This window comes from Bombus pyrosoma, linkage group LG3, assembly GCF_014825855.1.
Source record: "Bombus pyrosoma isolate SC7728 linkage group LG3, ASM1482585v1, whole genome shotgun sequence".
Taxonomy (NCBI): Eukaryota; Metazoa; Arthropoda; class Insecta; order Hymenoptera; family Apidae; genus Bombus; species Bombus pyrosoma.
Genome location: NC_057772.1, coordinates 8,887,192 through 8,912,680, shown reverse-complemented (window position 1 = coordinate 8,912,680; position 25,489 = coordinate 8,887,192). Strand labels below are relative to the sequence as shown.

At 32.1% G+C, this 25,489-nt stretch overlaps 2 protein-coding genes across 10 annotated transcripts in view; one reads left to right on the top strand and one right to left on the bottom strand.

Annotated features, from left to right (window-relative positions):
- Positions 1-25,489, top strand: part of LOC122566050 (lysophospholipase D GDPD1-like) — a 58,150-nt gene that overhangs the window by 9,360 nt on the left and 23,301 nt on the right. The window lies entirely within an intron of this gene.
- Positions 1-25,489, bottom strand: part of LOC122566048 (proton-coupled amino acid transporter-like protein CG1139) — a 40,846-nt gene that overhangs the window by 4,893 nt on the left and 10,464 nt on the right. Inside the window, exons 2-6 of the mRNA XM_043722747.1 lie at positions 17,095-17,141; positions 16,706-16,822; positions 14,993-15,265; positions 14,061-14,145; positions 337-609 (exon numbers count right to left, since the gene is read on the bottom strand). Of these exons, the coding sequence (XP_043578682.1) occupies positions 337-609; positions 14,061-14,145; positions 14,993-15,265; positions 16,706-16,822; positions 17,095-17,141 (795 nt within the window). The remainder of the gene's footprint in view (positions 1-336; positions 610-14,060; positions 14,146-14,992; positions 15,266-16,705; positions 16,823-17,094; positions 17,142-25,489) is intronic.

The following is a 25,489-nucleotide window of genomic DNA, read 5'->3' as shown; positions in this document are numbered from 1 at the left end:
TTTCAAATACGTAGACTTCCAAATTCCTAAATTTTGTGATTATCTAAATGTTCGAATTCCTAAATTTTCGAGTATTTCAATTTCCAAATTATCGAACTTTAGAACTTACACTTACATTCCAACGAACATTCAAGTATCTGATTTTCCAAATCTGCGAATATTCGAATTCTCTAAACTTCTGAGCTTTGGAATTTTGTAATTTTTGGTCTCTCGAATTTCCAAATTTTCAAATCTTTAAGGTGTTTAGTTTCGAATCTCGAGATTTTCAGACCTTCGGATTTCTCATAATTTCGATTCCCAAACTTTCAAATATTGAAATACCGAACGAGTACTCACCACGCCAATAGCTTCGAGGGCGAATAGCACAGTGCCAAAATAAAGAGGGAAATTCTCAACATTTCCAATCACTTCTCGATTCTCGAACGACAAAGGCTCCCTGAAGATGTAGTACAATATTATGCCAAAGCTGACGAACGTAATGAAATTAGCGACCGTCGAACACGGCGCCAGGAACTTCAGATTCCTGATCCAATTGACCAAAATTAAGGGTATCAAAATTGCCAACATATACAACCTGACATCAATGTCAGAAACGTATGTTTTCAATGCCTGAAAACAAAAAGAGAAACAATGTTGGTTAAAATAAAAAATCAACGTATTAAAAATGGAATTAATTTGATATTACGAATGATAACATGAGAAATGTTGATATGAATATAAACAGTTAAAAATGCAATGGAAGTTAGTTGCACGTCACCAGAGACGATAGAAATGATTTTTCAAATTTCTTCGTTCGCAAATTATATTTCACAACGCAGAGAAAATTTTTTATTTGTCAGTTTATTTTACTTAGACGTCGTAAAAATTAAAAACAAAAATATATATCGGCTAATCGTCTATGTATAACGCATACGTATTTTGACTTGTTATCCATCTTTTACACGTAAATAGACAATCACAGACATTAAACTTTCAATCTTCTCTTTACTCTTTTTATACGTTTTTTTTTTTTTGTATCTGTTCGCCGTTTCAGACTCACGAACGATCTGAAATCATAAGAAGAATGCAAAAACTGACATAATTCATCTTCCTCTTTTTCTGAAATCTCGGAAGCTGGATTGAAAAATTTTTATTGAAAGATTTTTGTGTCATTTTGATTCAGAGCATTAACAACCAAGTAATTCAGTATGAAAATTAATCGATTAATTAATTTAAACAACCGAGATTCTCCTATATTCTGCAAGATTCTTTCTACATCTATCTGTGATAATTTCTTTCTGATAATAAATACCTTTTAGTACAAAAAGATCTCTCCAGTGTACAAACACGAATGGCAACTATAAAATGAGATAGAAAAGGCAACAAATACATTTGGACAAGTTTTAAGATCAATATTTAATAATTGTGATAAAGAGTATCAGCAACGAAATCAAGTTCCTTTCATTCAACAGAACAATTTTTTCAATGAACGCAGTATGATGAAATTATTTATGCTACCCCAATGTATTATAATTTGTATTATGATAATATTCTGAAGGAGATACGAACACAGACTCGAAGCGTTGCCAAGAAAATTCAAAACGAAGCTTCATTTTTCCTTAGGATTATCCTGTAACGTCGTTCGACCGCGTATTACCCTTGGAACGTAACGATATCAATTTGAAAATCATTTCACAATGCAATTATAAAGGAATTCGTATACGAGACAAAAATGGCAAACGTCACACGGTTGACCATTTTACGCCGTGTAATTCTATGGTTTCGCGTTTGAAATATTTACAGCGCTACAATACCGTTCAAAAATAAAATACGTTGGTCGCGAGACTCGATGCGCATGGCTGACATTCTATCTGTAGGAAGCAATTTCTTGGCTGTCTATACTTTCTACATTTCTACACTGACAAACAATTCAGAAATGAACAGATCGGCAATTTCGCGTCATAATATACCGATATTACCACATTGCTTTTATTCGGAAACTTTAAAAAAAAGGAGAATAAAAAAGGAAGAGAAGACTCTTCTAGCCAACTTGCACAACATGCTAGTTCTTCAACAACTTTACGAGAACTGTTTTTTTCCGTAATTAATCAGACGGACATTCTTGCAGCGGCTTATTAAGGGAATTACGCGTTAAAACTTTCAACTTCGAAGATGAATAACACCGTCTCGATAAGGCCGAGCTGTTTAAAAATTGAATCGTGTACAGATGATATAGGAAATAACGTGTAGTCGGAATTGCAATTTTGATACAGTAGCCTTAACGCGTAAATGATTATTTCACGCGACATGGTAAAATTCTGCAAGCGTAACGTCGACACAACGATCGTTATCGGTTCGCAGTGTCGTCGATATCGGGCGTAGTTGCGTTTCGAATTCAAGGGCGACCGGAAATGGGCCGCGACTCCGTTCTTAACACATACCATTTACCATCGGCTCAACCTTCGCCTTATGTAATAGAGAAACGTGACGCAACGAACGCGATTCTAATAGGAGTTTCATTTTTGCTACGATACATGGAGTTTCCCGGGACGAGTACAATTTCCCTAGCGTGTTCCGTGAAAGAAAGAGTTTCTTCCCAATGGTAAACTTACGTAAACGTCATTATAGCAACGAACGTATTTTATATAATTATCAGACTGCGCACGTTTCTGCATCTATGAAAAATGTAAAAATGCATGATATGCAAAGATATATAGAATATTCAAAGCATAGTGCTCGTTATAATATTTAGCATTTTCTTGTACAAAATATGAGGTTGCGTAAACATTCGCGATAACAATTGTTAATAAATACGTGGCCAAGGTAGAAATATTTATTTCAGAGGATAATTTTTAAGGGATTCGAAAGATATTTTCTAGTATGCAAATGTGCAATTGTATTTCAAAGTCCAGCACTTTTCATTTGTACATAGTTGAAGAATTTTGATAGAACCACCGTCTGTTTCTGACGTTGAAGTGGATAATCTGATTAGAAATTTAATTATCGAGGGATTGATTGAGCTTATTATTGGTAGAAAATTACAAACTTTCTAACATCTTCGCGCCTAATTTCAAATGTTACAGATATGTCGTTGTAAAAGTTACATTTTAATCTTTTTGATAAAAATTTATCGCGATCGGTTTTAGATTTCTTGTAAAATGGTTAATCTGTCAGAATACCAAGAATATCTTCATCACATTCGTGCACGATATTCTCATCATAATTATTGGTAACACGAAAATGAAAAAAGAATGACATGTTAATATATCTTCCTCTTATTTTTCATCTCCTTTAAAGCCGAATACACACGTCCACTTATCAATATCAACTATCAACATGCAACCATGGCACTAAAAATACAAATATGACATCAGACAGTCTCCTTGCCATAATAAAAACCAAGAATAAACTCATTAGAAAAAAAAGTAAACAGATCCTTTTACGCAACCGAATTTCTTGAGGATTTCTTTCGCCACTTTATGTCGCTTAGCAAAAGAGATACAAATGCCTTTATAGTTCCAAATTTTTCAGAGAACTTCTTCTGTCACTTTGTTCGTATAGTTTCATAGAAAATTAGCATAGCAATGTGAAACGTATCGTCGACGAAAGGAAAGGAAACAAAACGCGAGAAATTCCACGTGTTTGTTGTGAACGTAGCTTAACGATCGTAGAAATATATTACGTTTCTGCCGATGAACTATATGTAGAATCGGAGAATCGCGTAACGCTTCTCACGATCGCTGATTTTATTGAGATCACGATAATTATGCGTGCTTCGAATGACGGAAGAACGTGATTGTCGTTCTTTATCGAACAAGTATGTTCACGTGTTCGCTGGGTAATATCTGAAAATCTGAATAGAATAAACATAACACGTAATACAATTAATTAATGTAACGATGCTGAGATAAAATATAGTACGCGGACTGCGAAATCTTCGAACTGAACGTGTCTTTTCGGAGGCTATTTTTGTCGTTGAAGCCGAATACGATGGCCATATCTCAGAGAAACGAACGATTTTAAAAATTCAACCTTATGAACATTTGGCCGGCCAAGGTCTCAACTGCAATGACGAAACAAAACAAGTAATGGCACAGCCAATGCCAATGCTCTCCAAATGCCAATTTTACCGCTTTCTGTGTGAACACGTAGTAGTCTAACCGAAACTAAAAAGTAAACCAAACCTATTGCAATGCTTACGATTCAAATGCATGTAAATTAATGCACACGGTAGTTTAAAAGTACGAAATCTTAAAAAAAGGTGTCGTTAAAATCCACGAGAACATCACACACCGACAAGCTTCGTCGTGCGTGGAAATTTTGTGCGTCTTATTTCCGTGAAGAACGGACCTCATTTTCGATTTCAACGACCTTGAAAATATCAAAAACTGTCATTCTAGTCAAATATTTTTCAGTTCAGATGCTGCGATGTTGCACGTGGAACGTGTAGTAAGTATGGTAACGGCACATGCTGGTTGATTACACGTGGGCATACAGCGAGTATAGTAATACCAGTTACTATGTAGTAGGTTACACGTGAAACGCGCAATAAGTATGGTTCAGTATAGATAGTTATGGGTATATAGGTAATGATATGGTGAAGGTACCGCTTACTGCGAAACGTATTTGCTACGTATAATGCATGCTGCAATTAATGGTAACAGCATACGGAGAAGAACAACGCGATACGCGTTCTTACTCTGCAAAAGATGATAGAGATAGTTGAATAAGGTAATACTGTAATGTAGGGGAAAGAGTAAAAGCCAATAGTAAAAGTAATGACAATAGTGTTTAAAGTAGTAAAGTAGTAATAAGTGTGGTAAAACTGGCGAAGAAAAGTAAATAGTAAAAGTCTTAGTACACAGTTTGGTTACAGAGGGAATATATTGTTACACGGAATGTTCCAGCCGGACGAACGCATTTAAATGTCTAGACGTAAATATCTTTAAACATTTAATAACATAAACTGTAAATTTACACACCATGCTAATACCGTTCTACAATTTCATCGTCCTTTTAGTGTTCAAAATGATCCGAAGGTCATGACTCAGGCATATTCATATATATTCCCTCGTCTGCTACAAGATGCAATGGAAAAAAATACGCGTTTCATACATAAAAGATGACGATGACCTTGGAAAGACTGAGAAAAAACCAAACAAACAAGAAACCTTGCTCCATGATATTTCCCTTTGGAGATCATTTAATTCTTCAGCACTTTAAAGACGAGAGAGATATTTAAGTGGCCTGGCTGGCCCTAGCTGGGACACCCTGTATGCATAGTGTCATGTTAAACATAGTAATATCCAAAATAAACGCTCCACTGCGTATAGATTACTATGCGGTATATAGTTCGATAAACCAAGGAATGATAGATAAAACGTAGTACTATGTTAAATATAGAAGTATCAGAAATAAGTATTCCATCATCGGCAGACTACTTTGTTAAATACATCAAATTAGAAAGCGTAGAAGAATCAAGAAGGAAAGATAAAAGGAGCACGAGATAGTATTGTTACAATGATATTCAGTACAAATATTTAATTTTACTATAATATATTTTATTCTTAATGCAAGAATTTATTTCACTATAGACGCACAACCATATCAAATATAATTTAAGAATCATAGTAATCAATAATTGAAAATAAATCACTCATTATATCCGAAACTTATAACGTCCCAATTAATAAATTATAGTATTCATATATAATAAATGAATGGTTCGCTATAAATAGCCAATTCTGCCAGACTCAATATCACACAACATACCGCTAACTATCAACGTTTCACCAATTAATATACCGTATACAGAGTGTTACCAAACTGACGGCACAAGCCAAAAGGAGGAGGATCTACATGAGAAAACAAGTAAAAAATATAGAATACGATCTTTTCCTATGGCGCCTTGTTCTCGCGAAAATCGAGCTTGGAAATTTATCAAGTATATTTAAAGTCGACTAATTACAGACTGGCTATGCGTAAATAATCAACAGGAAGTTATTTCACGTGCGAAAATATGACGATAAATGCAGAATAAAATCTTTCCGTCGCACACCTCGTTCTCAAGGAAATAGAGTTTTGACGTGTTTTGTTAAGGACTGATCTAGTAAACGTGTATAATAAATTTGCACATTTATTCTTCTCCGAAAAGGAACTATCTCGCGAAGAAACTTTACACTTTTCTACATTTTTGACTTATTTTCAAATATAGAATTACCTCTTGTCAACTCTTAATAACTCTCGTTCAGTCCGACGTTAGCCAAGTTCTATGTACTTGGCATATTTTCAAACTCGATTTTCTCGAAAACCAAGCGTCGTATGAAAAAGTTCCATTCTATATCTTCGACTTGTCTCTTCATTTAGACTCACCTCTTTGTACCACCAAAGTTCGGTAACATATTGCATAATAAAACATACTTTACTCTGCTATATGCGTGATATACTTCGCTCAACGAAGCGAAATGTAAACGTCTCCCTTCGCGGATCTTCGTTCCTGTCTCGAAACAAAGGTCCTCTAAACATCGCGAACGAGTCAGAGAAAAAGAAATCGTCGAATTGAAACGCCTTCTACATCGTGTAGATCGCCTTGAGGCACACCATTTTGATTTATCTCGTTTTTTCGCGGTGACTCCACGACCGTGGCGGATAGCTCTCGCTATTCTAATTCTCTGACTTGATTCAGGATGTACGATTAAGAGGGCAGAACACCTTAATCAGATTACAAGGGCATCCACTGGATAGACAACGAGTTTAAAATCGTTGCTCGTACGTTAAGAAACTACAGTGGAATTTTATTCGTTCAAATTCATTGAATGATAAATAGTTTATAACAAGGTTAAATTAATGTTAAAAAGAAAAACGAACGAATCGTTACTCGTTCGTCGTTAACAAATTATTAATTTATAGAACGTGGAACGAAATTGGTTCAATTTCTGTGATATTTAATTTCGGAATTTAAGATATAGATAAATGGATTTTTTACTGGAATTCGATATCAATTAATCGGATTCTAAGGTTTGATTCGTGGTTACATCAAATTACAGTAACGTCGAGCAAAAAGATTGCTGATCGCTTTATCAATTGCACTTATACAAATTTAAATTCAAATAGAAAATTTTTTAAATACACGTCTTCGTTTCTATGCCTACAGATTTGAAACATTTCCGATCGAACTAATTGCACTTGAATAAACGCTTCTAATATATTCGAAGTAATATTCGAAGATGTACGAAGCAACATAAAAATTCTCGAAAAAGACAAATAAATATATATAAAAGTAATATTTATCATTTTTATCTGACATATCGTGGAGAAGTGTTTTTAAACGAAAGTAAAGAATGAACTGAATGAAATATCGCTTGTTACGAACGGTACAATAGAAAATAATATGTTTTCTTGGACGGTTGACAATATGTGTAGTACACTACGGTGGTTAATTAACGACGTTATTATTATTGTTATTATCGTTATTTCCAATTTCTTCCTCGTGCTTCGATTTTCTATATTTTTCAATTTAAAAGTGGTTTCTGATATCGAGGAACAATCGACTGCGTGTGTTCCCTGAGGGTTTCAGATATTAGCGAAACCGGTTCGATTTCATTTCAGAGCGCACGAATGGACATGTTCTGCCATGAAAAAATTATCCTCGAACCGATAGAGAACTACACCCTATTTCCTGTTGCAGCCAGATTGAACCGATTCCGATTGGTTCACGTGTGTTACACAACAGATCGAACTATTACGTTTAATCAGTCCTCGAGTTCAGCTTGGAACTTCCGTTTAGAACGCAGTCCTTTAAATTCTGTTCCTTCTTTCCTACCCAGTCTTATCTACCACTTTATTTTTAAAAAATAGAAAATTATAGAGTGGTGAGTTTAATTGGTTGATTGGGAAATTGAATGATAGCCTATGATTATTGATTTGGTTGCTTGTTGTGTTATATAACAAATGATCGGTGAGATTTTTTGCTGTTGCTGTAGTGCGATTAGACGTTAAATATTTTGTATTAAGTGGTATTTATTATCAATGAAAGTAAACTTAAGTAAACTTCATCAAACCACTTCCAACAAACAAAAGATCTGCAACATCCAATCCAATTCCAAAAGAATTGAAAATCAATTGGAATAAACTCAAATAGACCGAGGTAAACCAAATTAAACTGAAACAAACTTCATCAAACCATTCTCAACAGATTACCAATGCAATGTGTTCTCTGCGTCCATAGACAAAGTATGCGTATGTACGAGAAACAAAACGTTGCATACTGTGGCGTTTGAATAAGAACTCGAGACAAAGGTCAAAAAATGCATATAACGTGCATTTTTCCTGAAACTTCATATTAAGTGATTCGATGTGAGTAAGAGTCTGTTTATCAACTCTTTGTTAGCTACCTACTCTTTGACTCAGTTTAAATATTTGATGATCAAGTCGTGAATATTTATTATTCTTTGTATAATCACACACGGTGATGTTTAACTAAGCAAAATGCTGATGTCGAGAATAATCTTCTTTGTAAGTGTCATGCAGAAATCGTTTATCCTGTCTTCCGTTTCGTCAGATATCGCTCCGATATTTAGTAACGAACATGATTTAAGATTTCAAAGGCAGCTTTTATGCAGCTTCAAAAATTTCTTTCACATAAATGTGGTCAGAAATCCACTTTTTAACCAAGTCGATCATTACATCGTGATTATGTATTGTGAATGTATTTCGCTAAAAATATACTGTAGCAAAGATTATGCAGCAATATAATACAGTACCTTCTTGGCACAGAACAATTAAAATTACAGAATAGCTGGAACCTTTTCCTTTTAAATCGATTTTTAAAGAAAGAAAGAAGCTGTTAAATTGGAAATTAAAATTAGACAGATTCTCCATATTTAAAATGTTCCAAACGCTATGTGACAAGAACTAACAACCGAGAATATACAACGAACCAATTTCCAAGCGATTAGATTTTCATGTACAAACGATTTTTACTAATTCCGTATCGACGTTTGACGGAATTATTCTTTACATTAAATTTGCTTATTCACAGACTGACGAATATCATTGAATAATAAGATCAAAATCGAACGACGATTATTTCGATTTTTGTCCACTGTCTACCGCATTGTGCGTTGCCATGACCGTATCCCCTAACCGATACTAGGGGCAAACGATTATCTTCAACGAAATTCCATCAACGGTGGAACTCGTTTAGAAACTGGACGAGGGAATGAGAGGGCGGCGTACGCCGGTTTCGCCGTACACCAGTGCAAACTATACTCTTGGATACTACGCAATGTAATGGATAGTTAAGCGGCGTTACGACACACGTTATTACGGCAAGTGGCTTAGAACGTTGGATGAAACGTTCGCGAGAAATTAAAATCCTGCGCGCTACCGCGCGTGAAAGAGCGCGAGAATCGATCGCGAATGTCGGAGAATGCTGGTTTCTCCCAAGGGAAATAAGGAAGATCATGACCTATGCCTGCAACGATGTTGCTTGATTTATTGGCGAATACCCGGCGGGCTTCAGAATTCTTTTTCAGAAAAGAACACCTGTTGGGATATAGAGTGACTCACGAGAATATTTGAATATTTATTGTACGGGACTTTCCTGAATATATCGCACGTGTTGCAGAAAGAAGATATCCAAGTTTTATTAACAGTTTAATAAAAGACAAAATAATATGATAATATTTGATAGATATTCGAAAATGTACGGAGATATTTGTTACATTTGTTGATACGGAGATATTCAAATAGAGGTTTGTTTTATCTTCTAAATTATTATAAACAATATTTTTTATACCTTTATGTATCATGTGCACTTTTTTAATTCTGAAATTTCATAGAAACGTATAAAAAATTGCGGTCTACTTATAAACCTTCATTGAAATATCTTTAGAGGCTTCGGAAAATTTTCTTTTAATAACGTTTGTGATACATGTAGGTTTCCATAAATGTTTGATATGCCACGTGTTCAAATAGTTTCGTGAGTCACCGTAGCTGGTTTTGTTACGTGATGTGTCACAGCGAAAGGATTGTATTAGGACCGCACAGTTCCATATAGGAACACTGTATCGATGGAAAGCGTATCAGGTTCATGGAGTATGTTGAAATTGTGTCGTTGAAGTATTATCAATATCTGTGATGAAATCGAATATATTAATATAATTGGACTAATATTTAAGTAATTTACATAGTAATATTCAGTAATAGCCCAATAATATCGACAATTGTGATGATACATCAACATTGAAGTAGTTACATTGAGTCAATATCATTGAAACGTTAATATTAACATTAACTAAATAATGAATTATTTAATATTAGGTTGTTCCAAAAGTACCTTTCGTTTTATATGGAAGTAGTAAATTATTATTACAAAATGGATCATAAATAAATCCATAAAATAATATAAAATGAAAAGTGTTGTGCATCTATTATTTCACTTATGAAACGAAAGAAACTTTCGGGACAACCATAACATTTAGATGCGAGTATATAAACCGTCTTTATCAAAGAATTAATTTGCGATGAGTTTTATTCTAATCAACATTTACCACGACAATATACAACCGTGAAAATTTATACAATGAATCACCGTAGGTAGCCTTAAATAAAATTCAAATAATCTCCATTTGTAAATCCTTAAAGACGAAAAAGGAAGTGTGATCGGAAATGGTCTCACCCTCGACCGATATATTTTTTATTCTTCGTTTATTCGTCATACGATTTGCCAGTAACTCGGATTAAATAATTTAGTAAAGAAAGAGAACACTCAGTTAACTCTCACAATTGCGCCAACCATAAAAGGTCTAGTTGCCTGTCACTGAACGAGGCTAATGAACTTCTGAAGAATTAGCAAACGAGTCGATTGAAATTTTCATTTCGTTCCCAAGCGTGAGGGGAATTTCCTCGGTAGGAGAATACAACAAAGTTATATAGCAAAGTATCGAAGCGGAATCTAGTGGAGGTGACCTTTTTTACATAATTTATAACAGGTCAAGCTAGTCCTTTCGATTCGATACAACGATATAACAAAGCACATAATCGTTATACTTTGTACGGTTCTTAGAAGAACGCGGTAAATCCTTGAATGCTTCGTGAAATATCTGAACAGTATACAAGTAGATAGTTGGTCCTTGAAAGTCCTTACTAACGACTGCATAATTTGCGTCCATGCAAGTAGATATAAAGGTAGTAGTTCCGTTTTATTTGCATAGCTACAAGTGTGAAAGAAAATTGTAACGTTAAGTGAACGTTATGCGTCGAATGCAGGAATTCCAATGTTAAAGAAGAAAGAGAAAAGTTGCAGACGTTGTAAATGTCAGGATGATGACTTAACGGTTTTTTTAATGATGTAATTTATCGCATAATCGCCTTTCAATGCTACTTTTCGATAACAATCGGCAGATTATGTTTGGAAGTATCTGTTAAGATGTAAGAAATATAACATGATATATTGGAAGTGAATTGATGTTAAGAGGAGCGTATATTGAAAAGATATTTATTTGAAAATGTTCATAGATGTGAAAAATTTGATAAGGGAACGTACGAAAAAATATTCTAAAAAGTTTATAAAATACACCAGGAAATCGAGAAATATTTAACAAATTCTATTTTCTATATTTCTTCCAAGTCTAAAACAATTAACCGCAATTCAAACTCTGAAACCTTTAAGATAAAATTCAAATTTACATTCACAACTGATCAAAAATGAGAAAGATAAAGAATAAGACATCCTCCTATATCACTGACATTAAGAAGATCAGGACCACTAAGAATAATCAATATTATACACATTATTGAAATTAAAGAAAAACTGAAAAAATAAAGAAACAAAATATTAAACTCGAGAAATGTTAAAAAGTAAAGGCAGACCGTCGACAAGCCCACACGTTAGACAGACTCTAAACAGAAACAACCTTGCTAAAAAATTATTCCAGATACCAAAAGCAAGTGTCCTACGCTGAAACCAGAAGCTAAATAAAAGGAAATGGGTACTTGAGGACGCCTTCTAAGTAACTTCACGGTCAACGCTATCATTTCTCATTGTACACGAATTCTCGAGCTTCTTCCTAATTCCGGTGACCAAAACGAGACACGTGTCCTCGTAAACAGAAACTTGACTTCATCCTGTCGCCTGATGAAATGTCAACGAACCTGAACCACGTATTATCACCTTGACTCACGAGGTTCATAACGACGCGACGCGACGCGTCCACCGTCTAATCGTTTATTCCTCGCGGCGTGTTTCCCTGACCTACATGCTTCTTTTTCTCTGCCTACACATCGTGTACACGGTTCTTGTCGCGCCGCTCGAGAACGGGATTCCTCGCGGTAAAAGCTGGATCAACGCGAGTTTAACGAGAGTAGCGAAATCTCGTGAGTCACCGTTGTGCCGACGTTGCTCAGAATGATAGAGAATAGTGGCAACGAAACAGGTGATGTCATTTGGTCAGTTGGTAGGGGAACTAGATTGAGAGTTCTAGCGGTTAGTTTTGTTTGGAAAGCTGAGTTTAGAGTTACGTTAAATTTAGCTGGATTCTGGGTGAATATAATTAGTTTTAGATGGAATTTAATGGTAATGGGATTTTGTCAACTTTACATGGATTTTGATTAGATTCGAGTCGAAGAAAATTCTAATTGAATTTAGTTGGCATTAATTGGACGCCAATTAGAATTGCACGGTTTAACGGAATTGACGTTTAATCCATGTTAGGTGGATTTTTATTAAGTTTGGTTGAATTTAAGAACGTTCTAATTGGATTGAGAGTTCTCGCGATTAGATTGGTGATGAGAGCTGGGTTTAGAGTTACGTTAAATTCAGCTGGATGGACTTAATTAGTTACAACGAAATTGGAGTAGATTTGAATTAGGATTAATTAACATTAGGTGGATTTTTATTCAGTTTAATCGAATTTATGAAGATTGTAATTGGATTGAGAGTTCGTGCGGTTGGTTTTGTGTAGAAAGCTGCGCTTAGGATTACATTAAATTTGGCTACATTCTGAGTGGATATAATTAGTTTTAGGCAAAGTTTGAGTAGGTTTAATGGAATTGGGTTTGATTAACGGTAGATCGATGTTGATTAAGTTTAACTGAATTTAAAAAAAATTCTAATTGAGTTCAGTTGGCATTAGTATTAGTTAGTAGTGACATTAACTAGGTTTAGGGGACTTTAGCTGAATTCTCAATGAATCAATGAATGAACTATCTGACTTTAGTCGGATTTAGGTAGAGTCTGATTAGATTTGACTTGGATTTGGTTGACGTCTCGTAAGTTCAGATTGAATTTGGTTAAGTTGCGCTTGATTAAATTTCACTAAAATTTAATTAGGTTTAATTGACACTGCCTGGATTCAGATTGGGTTTAGTTAAGTTGGGTTTAATTAGGTTTTACTGAAATCTAATCTGATTTAATTGAACTGGGTTTAATTAACTCTTATTGAACCATAACTGACTTTAGTTGAATTTTATTTGAGTTTTGAATTGAGTATAGTTAATTTCACATGCACTCTGATTAAATACAGCTAACATTAGCTAAGTCATAATTAAAATTGACTGATATTAATTACATTTAAATTTCCTGAATCTAAATATTCCAATTTGATATTTAAGTCGGGTTTAGTGAACTTTAATTAAAATTGAACTAGATTTAATCGATTTTAGTCGAACCTTGTTTGAGATTGGAACTTAACTGAATTAAATATTTATCTTTCGTTTCCTTCCTTCTTCTCCATTTCTTTGTTCTTAAAAATATTAATTTATTTATTTAACAATAAGTGAGGTTTAAATTCCTTTAGGATTGATTTTTTTATATAAACATTTGTTGCTATACTAAGCATGCTTATTCAAGATTTTATAAATTGGAACATATCCAACGATTTCATAAGAAATTTTAAAAGCTGCCAGTCGAAGAAGATGACAATAGTGAATGGTTCCTTTTAAAAAGTTGGAGTTTTTGAGTTTTCTTCAAGTACGATTTGAAAATTCGAATTTTTATGAGAGCGATCGCTGTATGATTCTATGAATGATTTTAATTCTACGATGAATTTTGCGTACGATTAATTAATAATTGTACTAACCAGTTGCAAATTCGTGGCGATGAATACAGTATAGACGCAGCAAGTTCCCAATTGATATACCATAAGGAATGCGTTTATCGTGTGACTGCAAAACAAAGGATTTATCTACGTTGAAATTTCCACAAGGTTCTCATTGTATATGCGATAATCTCGATCGCATGCTTACGCGCACGCAAACGCAACTCTTTAGTTATTTTTGTTATCTACACTGTGATCTTGACACACTTAATACAATTTTGATATATGATTAATAGTGAAATAATTTCCAGTATAATAATATCGTGTTTTCGTATTATAACATATTATTATAACAATTATAATGGTAGTTATTATAACATATTATATAAAAATAATTCTTTTAAATATGAATAAATATTCAGTGATTCTCATAATAAAATAAAGTATAATGTAAGGCAAATTGGAAATCCTACATATTTATATAATTAGATCTATACTAAAATATTTTTCATCTTTTATTTACAGAATTTCATTACATAGATCTGTTCAATTGTTAAAAGTTCGCTAGTAATTCTAAGAATCGTATCACAAATTTCTCTTATTTAGTTTTATTAATTACTAAGATGCTCTAACTATTAACGTAAATCTAAATTTGCTATATTAAATAACTTATATGAAAATTATTTTATACTAATCTAATCGTTAATTAGAGATATACTTTCTGTGAAAAGTCAAGCTTTAACTTTGGTGTCTTTAATATCATTTGACTTACTAAAACTCTCTTAATATAGTTAACAAATTAAATATAATATTTAATATCATACGTTAATATGTTTTGTAACATAATCTCCATCTATTGACGAATAATTTCCAAAGTAACATTTAGAATCTCTCGAAAATTAAATTCTAAGCTATTTATGAAATAAGAAGTAAATATTTGATTAAAAATGAAAATTCTGCGTGTAAATACTCACGTAGAAGCCTTAGCAAACCGCCTAAACGGAGCAGGACCTTCCAACAACGCAGCTTCCGCTGTTGCAGGGTAACTTAACGAAGCTACCCTCTTCCTCTTGCAAAGCTCGTACTCACAACTGACAAGAATCCGCATACAATAAGTACAGAATAGACCTATGATTATTGTTGCCACTATACCAATACCGTATCCAGAATGGTAGAAAGCCTTCGGCATAGCAAGGATTCCCGTACCCAAGCTGCCTTTCAGCAAATGTAGCAACGTCTCCCAGCTCCTGAAATATTGAATATTTTCTTTCAGTTATTTTCACGAAAATTAATAAGAAAGGAGAAATCATTATTTTTTCAAGAATGGTTTTCGAGAGAAATAATAAGGTAATTTTAAAGAAAGAAAGCTATCTCTAATAGAAAAAGATAGAAGATTCTGAAAGAAAAAGATTTTAGATAGAAATTGAAAGAAGAGAAAACTTTGTACTGTCTCGTTAATAGGGTGAATGCAGATGTGAAGAAAAAATGTATACTTTATTAATTGATAATTCATAAAACGAAGAAGATGGGTAAAATAAAATTTCAATTCCTCAACACAGTGCTGCAAATTATCCATAGAAATAATTGACAGATTTTAGTAGTACCGTCTTAATTACGTTAAACCCGAATAGAAGCAGATTAGATTAGATATAACTATAACTTTCCAGGAACTTAGATTCCAAGACAAAACGTCATCGACCTTTTTCCACGCGTGTCAGCGTTTCCAAGTTATTTCTCCGAGGGCAATCTTATTCTTCCGTTTCGTGACTAATCGGCGCAATAAATTACCGCGTAATTTGTATCCAGAGAAACGCGGTCAGAATAAACGAAACGTCGTCGTTTCGAATGCGCACCGCGTTCGACATTATGCAAATGCAGGTGATTGCGTTAATCTACCGAACGATATCGACTTACATTTTTCCTCTCCTCTATTTCCTCTTCCTTCGTTAGAACCAATCTATCCATCCTGATCAAGTTCGATTTGCGTGAATTTATTGGAAAGAAGAAGTACAAGAATAAACCTAGTTTTATGAACTTTGTATGCGTTAAAACAAGTGCAAGAGAGACGAAGAAAGCGTGAGTTTGGAAAAATGTTGTAAAGCCGATTCCATTTCCGGGCTGTGAAGTTGAAATTAAATAAAATAATAATATTAAAAAGGAAGAAGAAAGAAATACAAGGTGTCAATAAAATCAATAAAATCGACAATAAAATCAGTTCATATAAACATATTCCCTACTCGACTTTGTTTTCGAATTATAACGAGTTTCCTCTTGAACGAACTGCATTTGCATATCTTCACAAGATGTGTTCAAAGTGATCTCTTTGCATCCGAGCACAAGACTAGAGACGTTTCTTCGTCATTTTACTCTCTCCGTTTTTCCTTCTTATTGCTGGAATTTTCTGGAAATCTTATTTCTAGATAGGTAGGTAAAATTAATCTAATTACTGTCGTCTTTCGATAGAATTATTCCAATATAAAATTCGCTATAATTCACGAGGTTAAATAGGGCATATGTTTACATGTATCTTTTTTATTGTTTTCGCGTGCAGAATCCGTCGGTTTCCCGACATGCTGCACGACACTCTGTATAGAAGGAACAGAAGAAGAAAATGAGATAGAACGTAAACGAATAAAGTGTATGGGTAAATAAATGGATAAAAACGAGGGAAATTAACAGATACTTACGTAGTTGGATGGGTGACATTTCTGTGATCGTAAGGATCGTAGTCCTCTTCGTACTCCTGCACGCTTTTCTTCTTCTCCTCAAGCTCCATAACATAGATGTTGGACTTGTGGTCGTAACTAGAATTAACGAGACTAATTGAATCAAATTGACTTCACAAAGTATGAATTTACATGAAAATTTTGCAGTCTATTTGTCATTAATATATCCTTCTGGCGTACAATATTTTTTACAATTAACAGTTCTTTTTAATATTTAACGTTCTTTAGAATCAGTATTTTAATCACTGATACGTTCTATAATTAAAAGACCAATATTTTTTTTTTATTATTTTATCTGTCTATTTGAATTTGAAAGTAAATGTTATTTAGTAATAATATGCTGAACATACCCATTTTGGTTGTTCTTGGACGACCATTTTTTAGTATCCAAAGCATCCTGAAACACGAAGAAATTATTCATTATAGTATAGATTCTATGACGAATTATTATGATTAATATTTATGAGAATAATGTTAACGTAGAAAATTAAAAAATGCCTTTCTATCAGATCCTGTAATTTCGCTTTCGTAATACCAAGCCTTTGTAATCATATAAAAGTACATACATACATACATAGCTACTATTAAATACGTATAGTTTAACATAATTAACTATATGATTGCTACAATAAATACAATGGCGTGTGAATACCTTTTGTAGCCAGTGCTCTCACATACAGTGTGGCGCACATACTGGAACGATTACTGCGTAAATAATAATTTTAATTTGATGTAATTTGCTTTTTTTTAAAGGAGGATGCATAGAGAACATACGAAGATCAAATCAAATTTTTTTTAATATCTAAAAAATTTATTTTATAAAATATAATCTTTTTAAATATTTATAAAATATAAGCTAGAAAATATTAAGGTACAATATATAAAAAAACATCAATAAGTAGTGAGATATTTTAATTAAAAAAGTGAGATGTTTCATATAAAAATTGCACAAATTATTGATTTTTACTTGACATAGAATATCTCGAAGAATCTATATATAAGAAAACAAGTATGTTTTAAAAAAACAATCCTGACCTTCGTATATCCTCTATGCATCCTCGTATAAAAAAGCTAATCACGATAAACTATGTTCCTCTGGAAACCATTTAATTTTTCTGTTCTGTAATATTTTTCGTTAACATCGTTATTTGCACAGTAATCGAAGCGATTCCACTTACATGCCACACCCTGTATAAATAACACCTCTACGATTACCATTTACCTGACCAACAAATTACCTGACCATGCAACTGACTACAACGAAACAAATCTGCTGTCAACGAGGATTACATCTCGTCGATAAGAATCAGAAAATGTCGCTTTCCGGTGTTTACAATCCGAACACGGATTCACGTGGATTTTTACGAGAACCGTCGTCGTTTCGTAATTCACGGCCCATCACGATGAATAACGATTGCACGAAACGATAAACGTGACTTTCATACATTACAAATCGATCAACCTCAATATTCTTCGATAATAAGCACATCAAATGTGCATAATTTTGTGCTTAGTCTGCCTTCGTCGAACGCGCGATGAGTCCTACGATGATATCTTTTCTTCTTTTCTTTTTTTCTCGTGAAAATAATATCTTGCACGTTTACAAGGAATAAACTTGATTTTATCGGAATTTCGAGTGACATAATACGTTGACGTTTGTATTGTTCGAGCGTTGTTTGTGATTATTTGAAGGACAATTTTTATAATATTCCCGATACAATCCAAAAATATTCTGTTGATCGAGTTTAAAAATTCCAATTGGATACATCGCTGTAACTTTGTTATTATTTAGTTGTATTAAAAAATTTTGCAGGGACACTCCTACGCTCTAAGATTACATCTTCACAGAAAAATTTTTCTTTGAAGAATCTGTCTTCTTCTTTCACCTGAATTCGAATGTTACGAAACAGAATAATGAAAAAAGAGAATAATAAAGCTCGTTGTTGAAACGATTAATTATTGCACGAGCGAGAAGTACAATTCTTATCGCCAAAGTTGTTATTCGAAAAAAATATTATGTCAATATGTTAATTTGATTCACTGCGGTGGTTACTTGGAAAAATCAACAAAGTCATTTTCGAGGTAATTAGAGTTGATGTTCCAGACTGTCGAAAAACATTCGATATTGTGGAACAAATACTCCAGAAACTACTCCATCGCCCGAAACGTCCCAGATAGAAAAATAAGAGAAATAAGAGAATGTAGAAAATCAGGTGAAAATAGATGAAAAAAGAGGACGAAATAATATTATATCGTTAAAAAAGATCCACGAACTTTCTATTATCTAAGCTCTAAACAATACTCCACACGTGTATTGCAAAAAAAATATGACACATTGAAATCTGTATATTTCTCACAATACTAATCCATAATCGACGTCTAACAGTATTATGCCTTTTTTTCCTAATCGACATATTAGTTAAGAATTGGATTAGTTAAAAAAAGAAGAAGAGAAAAAGGATGGTTTCTGCGCAGCAATGCAAAACATTGACAATTTATTATAGTAAGTTTGAAATTTGAAGAAATTTAAGAAATCAAAATAATTGAAAAATTTTGAAAGCGTTAAAAAGCCATGCTATGATTATTATTAGACAATTTTATGCCATGATTATTTTATAGTGGAATAATGTTTCATTAAAAATTATTAACAAAAAAGAGTTATTGAAAAAATTTCAATAAATTTAAGAAACCACGATATCAGAAAATTTCGAAGTTATTTTTTAAAAAATCAAGTATTATATTATTGACGGAATATTTTACATTTTTATCATTTCATAATAATAATAATATAACACTATAACAATAAACAATATAATAATAATGTATTGTTTTATCTTTTTTAAGTTATTAAGAAATTATAATAAACGAAAAATTTCGACAAGAACTTTCGACAGATATCTTCGACTCGGACCTAATCGTACTATGCAAATTATTGCTGTTCAAGGTTACTCATTGTACGTGTCGAATAATGTCTCAATCGAGTGATGGTCGACTTCAAGAATGATCTATTATGAAAGAAGGTTATATAGATAGAACTAAACGGCGTTACTGACATCGACCAAGATCATCTGCCATCTTTGATGAATCACAAAAAATAGTTCTTTATAGCTGATCAGGATTCTTGATTATACTTTTTGATAGTATGACGACATACGCTAACATGCAAAACATTTAAATCATACAGTGGTGACTGTACGAGACGAAGGAAAGTTTAAAATTCATATTATAATAAATACACTATACTAATGCTAACTTCAATGCACTGAACATTTCTTATTGTATTGATAACACTCGTCTATATTATATGCATACGTAATATAATTGTTCGTGCCGATTATATCTCTTCTTTTTTTAACTACAATGTATTTTATCTTATTATTGTCTACTTATCCTTTAGACGTTTTATTGTATTCCACTGTATATAACATTCATAATAATTCCATTTGCTATAAAAAATTGAAAAAAAAATGAAAATCCAAAGATTTATTTCTGTAAACATATATAAAATGAAAATATCTACTAAATTTAATATAAAACTATGTACATACATATGTGTACTATATGAAATATTTTGTCATTATCGAAGAATCAATTTTATTTTATAACTTCAAATAAAGTAGATGGATAATTACAGCTTGTAAAATTGTTACTTGAATTAACAAATATTGTTAGCATCCAATTTTGCAAATAGAAGAGAAATAATAAAGAAAATCGTAAAAATAGGAAATAAAAAGGTAAGTCTGAAGAGAGGCAAATATCAAACATCAAATGAGAAGTTGCAAAGAAATTAGCAAAACCTCTTAATATCTGAAAGACTAGAGAAATGATAAAGAAGATTAACAAAGTAGAAAATAGAGAAACGAATCTAAGGAAAAATTAATATCAGAGGACAGAAAGAAGAAAAATTCTATAAAAATTAGAAAAGGAATGTAAAAACTAATAAATGTTTAAAAATATTAGAAAATATAAGGAAGATCGGGCAAAGAAGAGGTTGAAACAAAGTAAAATTAATTCTAAGTAGTGTCATTGCATTGTTTAAAACTTTTGCACGATACTGTACATTTGCAAATGCATAATCGTGTTGTGTAACATAAGCACGATCGGAATGATCAAAAGGGTACCGCGAACTCGTACCAATAAATATTTCCGAATTTCGCAGATGGCCACATTCCGCGGACTTTCTAGTGGAAATTTCCGTTTACATCGATTGCTCGATGGTCCCCGATCCTAAACGATCATGACATCACTGCCCATTATCGCTTATCCGGTAAAGAAAAAAGCAAGATATTCCTGCAAACAAATACCTTCCACTATCAATAATAGATTTTTCTTAATTTTACCTTGTCTCAAGTTGTTGTTTGTTGTATTTTTCCTATACTTTTTAATATTTTAGTTTATAAATTTTTTGTTCAATATTTTCCTTTTTTATATTTTCTTGTATGCTTTGAATTTAATATTTCTTTTTTTAAGTATACATGCTTATTGGCAATCTTGTTAATCACTTGTTTAATATTTAAATTTCTCGTTAATTTGTTTAGAATTTTCCTATTTTTATATCTCTTTATATTAATATTTTGATATTTGCTTTCCTCTGGACTTACCTTTTTATTTCCTAATTTTTAAATTTTCTTGATCTTTCTTTGCCCCCCTCTTCTTTTCCATATCGTTTACTTTTCATTTTATTATTCATTACCTTTCAATTCTCCTATATTTGCCATAGCTGTAATGTTTTCTAAAATTTCCACCTTATTGAAAGTGTAATTTAATTGATAATAATCGGCTTGTTAGATAAATATTTTTCTTACTTCTTTGCGTCACAGTTTTGATTAACGAATAGACAGTGAGACGCTGTAAGTACAGGATTATAGTCTTAAGATAAAAAGAGATTCCTCGATAATAGATTACCTACTTGTTGTTCATTGTGCAATCGAAATCTTTGCATGAATTCCACTGAAGTGGAAACTACATGTAAACTTAATTATTGATAATATCCATAACATTCGAAATGGCAAGTTAACTCGATATCGATATTACCAATATTTTGAAATTCATAATTTGTTAACAAATTCATCGATTGATATAAAATGAATTAAAATTAATACAAGAATTAATATAAAAATTAACGTAAATATAATTTAACACTGAATTCAATTAAATTACTATGTGTTCAAAAATTTAAGAGAATGTTGAAATGTGTTAAATAAGCTTTACCAGTTTAAATTCTAATTATTTAATACAGATATCTCCGACTGACTTAGTTGGAGTGGGTATTTAACTATAATTGCTTATTATGTATATATATTTGATAAACAGTTACTCCGAATGACGAAACGTCATTATATCAGACTAACACGATATCAATCAAATTGACAAGATTTATGCTTTTCTCCCAATTTAGTCCATACGTTACATTATTATCATATATTATTATCTTATATTATATTCTTTTATTTTTATTTGACATAATTCCGGTATACGATATTTACAAATTATCTAATATTACACGTAATATTTTGTTTAAATATTTATATGTTTTAAGAATTAAAAAATTTTTCGTAAAGTATTCCAAAGTAGTACTGTGCAATAAGAAACATTTGAAGAGATTCAACGATAAGAATGTAATTGTGAAGAAAATTTTATTACACCGAAGAATCACAGGATTCTTCTTTTTTAAAAAATAAAGATATGTTTTATAGATTAGACTAAGAGCTTAGATCGTATTAACGATACGAAAAATTAAATTTTTCCTACGTAGATAGATATTCTTTGGACGCCAGATAGGAGATATTGTCGCATCACTGGAGTCACAAAAGATAGCTATACGTGTCTGACCAAGAACGTCCCTATTCACTGATTTGCTGACAAAGCAAGCTCGTTCTTAGCTTCTGACATATACTGTCGATCATAAATATCTGTCTGCTGTATTTAGTGGAGAATTCTAACAAATTTTGCTTTATTTGTTTTATATTAGAAGTCACATACGGTACGATAGAAATAATAGATTTATAATAAAATAAGTAAAAAAATAAAAGCAATGGGAATAATGTTATTTATACCAAATTTCAGTAAGTGTCCTAATACTTATGGTCGACAGTGTAGTTTTCCTAGTATATATGATGTGTTCCACTAAATTTTGCATTAATTTAAGGATGATTCGAAGAGAGACAATAATCCGAATAAATATTCTGTTCTTCATAGAGCGCTGATGAAAAATGATTTCGAAAGATATAATAATGCAAATAAATATTCTATTTTTATATTAAACGTAATTTCAAAAGATATAAATGTAATATAAATATAAAAATGAGCGTATATTCTAGCCTTCATATGAGATATAATCTCAAGAAATAAAAATCTGAATAAATATTCTATTCTTCGTACGACGTATAATTTCAAGAAATACAATAACACAACTAATACCTTATTTATATTTACTTTGTCCAAGAAAAATAACGAACGACTCTGTCTCTCTCTATTTAATAAATTCGTCGCTAAATAGATTAATATCGTTTGATATTCCGATAGAAGGAACGTTCCCGAAACGATAACGTTTCAAGAAATACCAAAAACCATGTACAAAGATATTAATTGTTAAAAGATAATCGTTTACAATCAAATTAAAATTAATTACAAGCGTCATAAACACGTAGGATCGAATAAAGATATGCGAGATACTCGCAAAAATATGATTATTTACGACTAATCAAATTATACGGCTTTCTCAGAGCTGCTGCACGTCATATCGACTTTTTTCGTAATCGCTTCTACGAAAGCCAGAAGCTGAATTTGATTAACATGAACACGCTGATCTGATCGTTCATCGACGTCGATATGAATGACGATACCGACATCGCGGAAGAATTCGAAACGGATATTGTTCAAGGTACCGTTAAACTGACATAAGAATAAATCGATGGTGTTGTAAGAGGAAGCAGATAATGCAAATATATCATTAAATAATCGTACGAAGAATGAATGAAACAAGTATTAATATAGTTGATCGGTGTTTTACCCGATACATAATGTAACTAGCGTTGCGCTTCGTTAATTAACGATTTCCAATGACATTTCAACGTCATTGAGAGCTGTTAACCACGAACGTGGCACGAATTAAGTTACCATTGTTCACATGTTGACAATAAATAGATTGAGTATTAATTGTTACCATTCATTTTGTTACCATTCGTTGACCTACTTTTAATAGGAACAATAGAAATGTTTCACCTCTTCTGTATGGAATTTTCTTGTTTGTTTTCTGAGGACAAATGTTTATTTCTCGCTATTCTTATCAATTAAGATTGGGACCGGAGCGAACAAGAGTTCGCAATATTTTTACCAAGATTATTCAAATTCAACTACAGTAGTTCGTTTTTGGGAATTTAAATGATATTTTGGTACATATGTTGATTTACTGATTAAACCAAAGAGATAGACATATGTCACTATGTTATTAAAGGAAATAAAGTTAGAGAGAAGCCTTGTAGTTCAATATATAAATAAATAGAGATAAAACTGTAATATAATTAAAACATCGAAATAAACAAAGAAAATATCAATATTTAAATACTTGAAAAATTCCACAGAAAATTTTGTAACCATCAAATTACTTTACGATCTAAATTTATATAAAAAAAATAACATCCATTTGTCAAACGACGATCGGGAAAACAGTGAATCGTCCCATGAAACACGAATAACCTACGTGAGTCCGTTTAAAATTAATTGCAGCTGTCAAAGTGATATACGTGCGAATCATTGAAATTACATGCTAATTACAAGAATATTTAATAAAGCAAGAAAGGAAGAAAAGAAGGAGGAAGTATCGAGGAAATATTTAAAGTCTCTTGATGACACAAATGACACGTGAATAATCCAGAGAACGTAAATTGCTCAACAATTTATGCTATCGAATCAGAGAAGTAGGATGTTATTACTTCAATAAACATACTGCTCGACTAAACTCTTAAAATAATTTGTCTTTAAAATCCCTAAATAAAAGGATTGTAACTTCAAAATTGCTCGAAGGTGTTTTTTCTTTTCTTTCTTTTTTTTTTTTTTTTTTTGTGATGTACTTACATAGAAGTACATCATACACGTTCTTATGTTTGTACCAACATAACATGCTGATGTATAAGATGTCGATAAGATATTATTATTTGATTAATAGTTAATCGGTATTATCCTGATAAGGAAAAATACTGGCCACTTAAACAAAGAATTTTAACATATTTGTTTGAGATACTCTTATTTTTAATTGAATTTTATGTCTTTCTTATGGTTTTGCTGATAGCATCTCATTAGCTAGTTTTTCACAAAAATGTCATGATATTTGCCACTTGAAATATCACTGTTATTATATATGACGTATTCTAATCTTATAATATTACATACATATTTTTGATAACAATAACGTTTACTTTCATTGAAATAAAATTGTAATCACATATATACATACATATATTTTAATTCTGATTAGTTATAACATACTTATTAAAGTTTAATAGCTTTAATGTAAATAAACATAACTAAACATTCAGCAATAGTTTCACTGTCCCACATCACCAAATTATCTTATCCATAAAATGAAACATTCGAAAACTAATACGTAGAACATGTTCTTCTACGGATTTAGTTCTTCCTAATTGCACGATAAAGATCGTTTACAAGATAATGTACGTTCCAACCGGTAATTAAAAAGAGTTTAATCAAAGTAAGCGAATGAAACTGGATCGATGAAGCCACGTT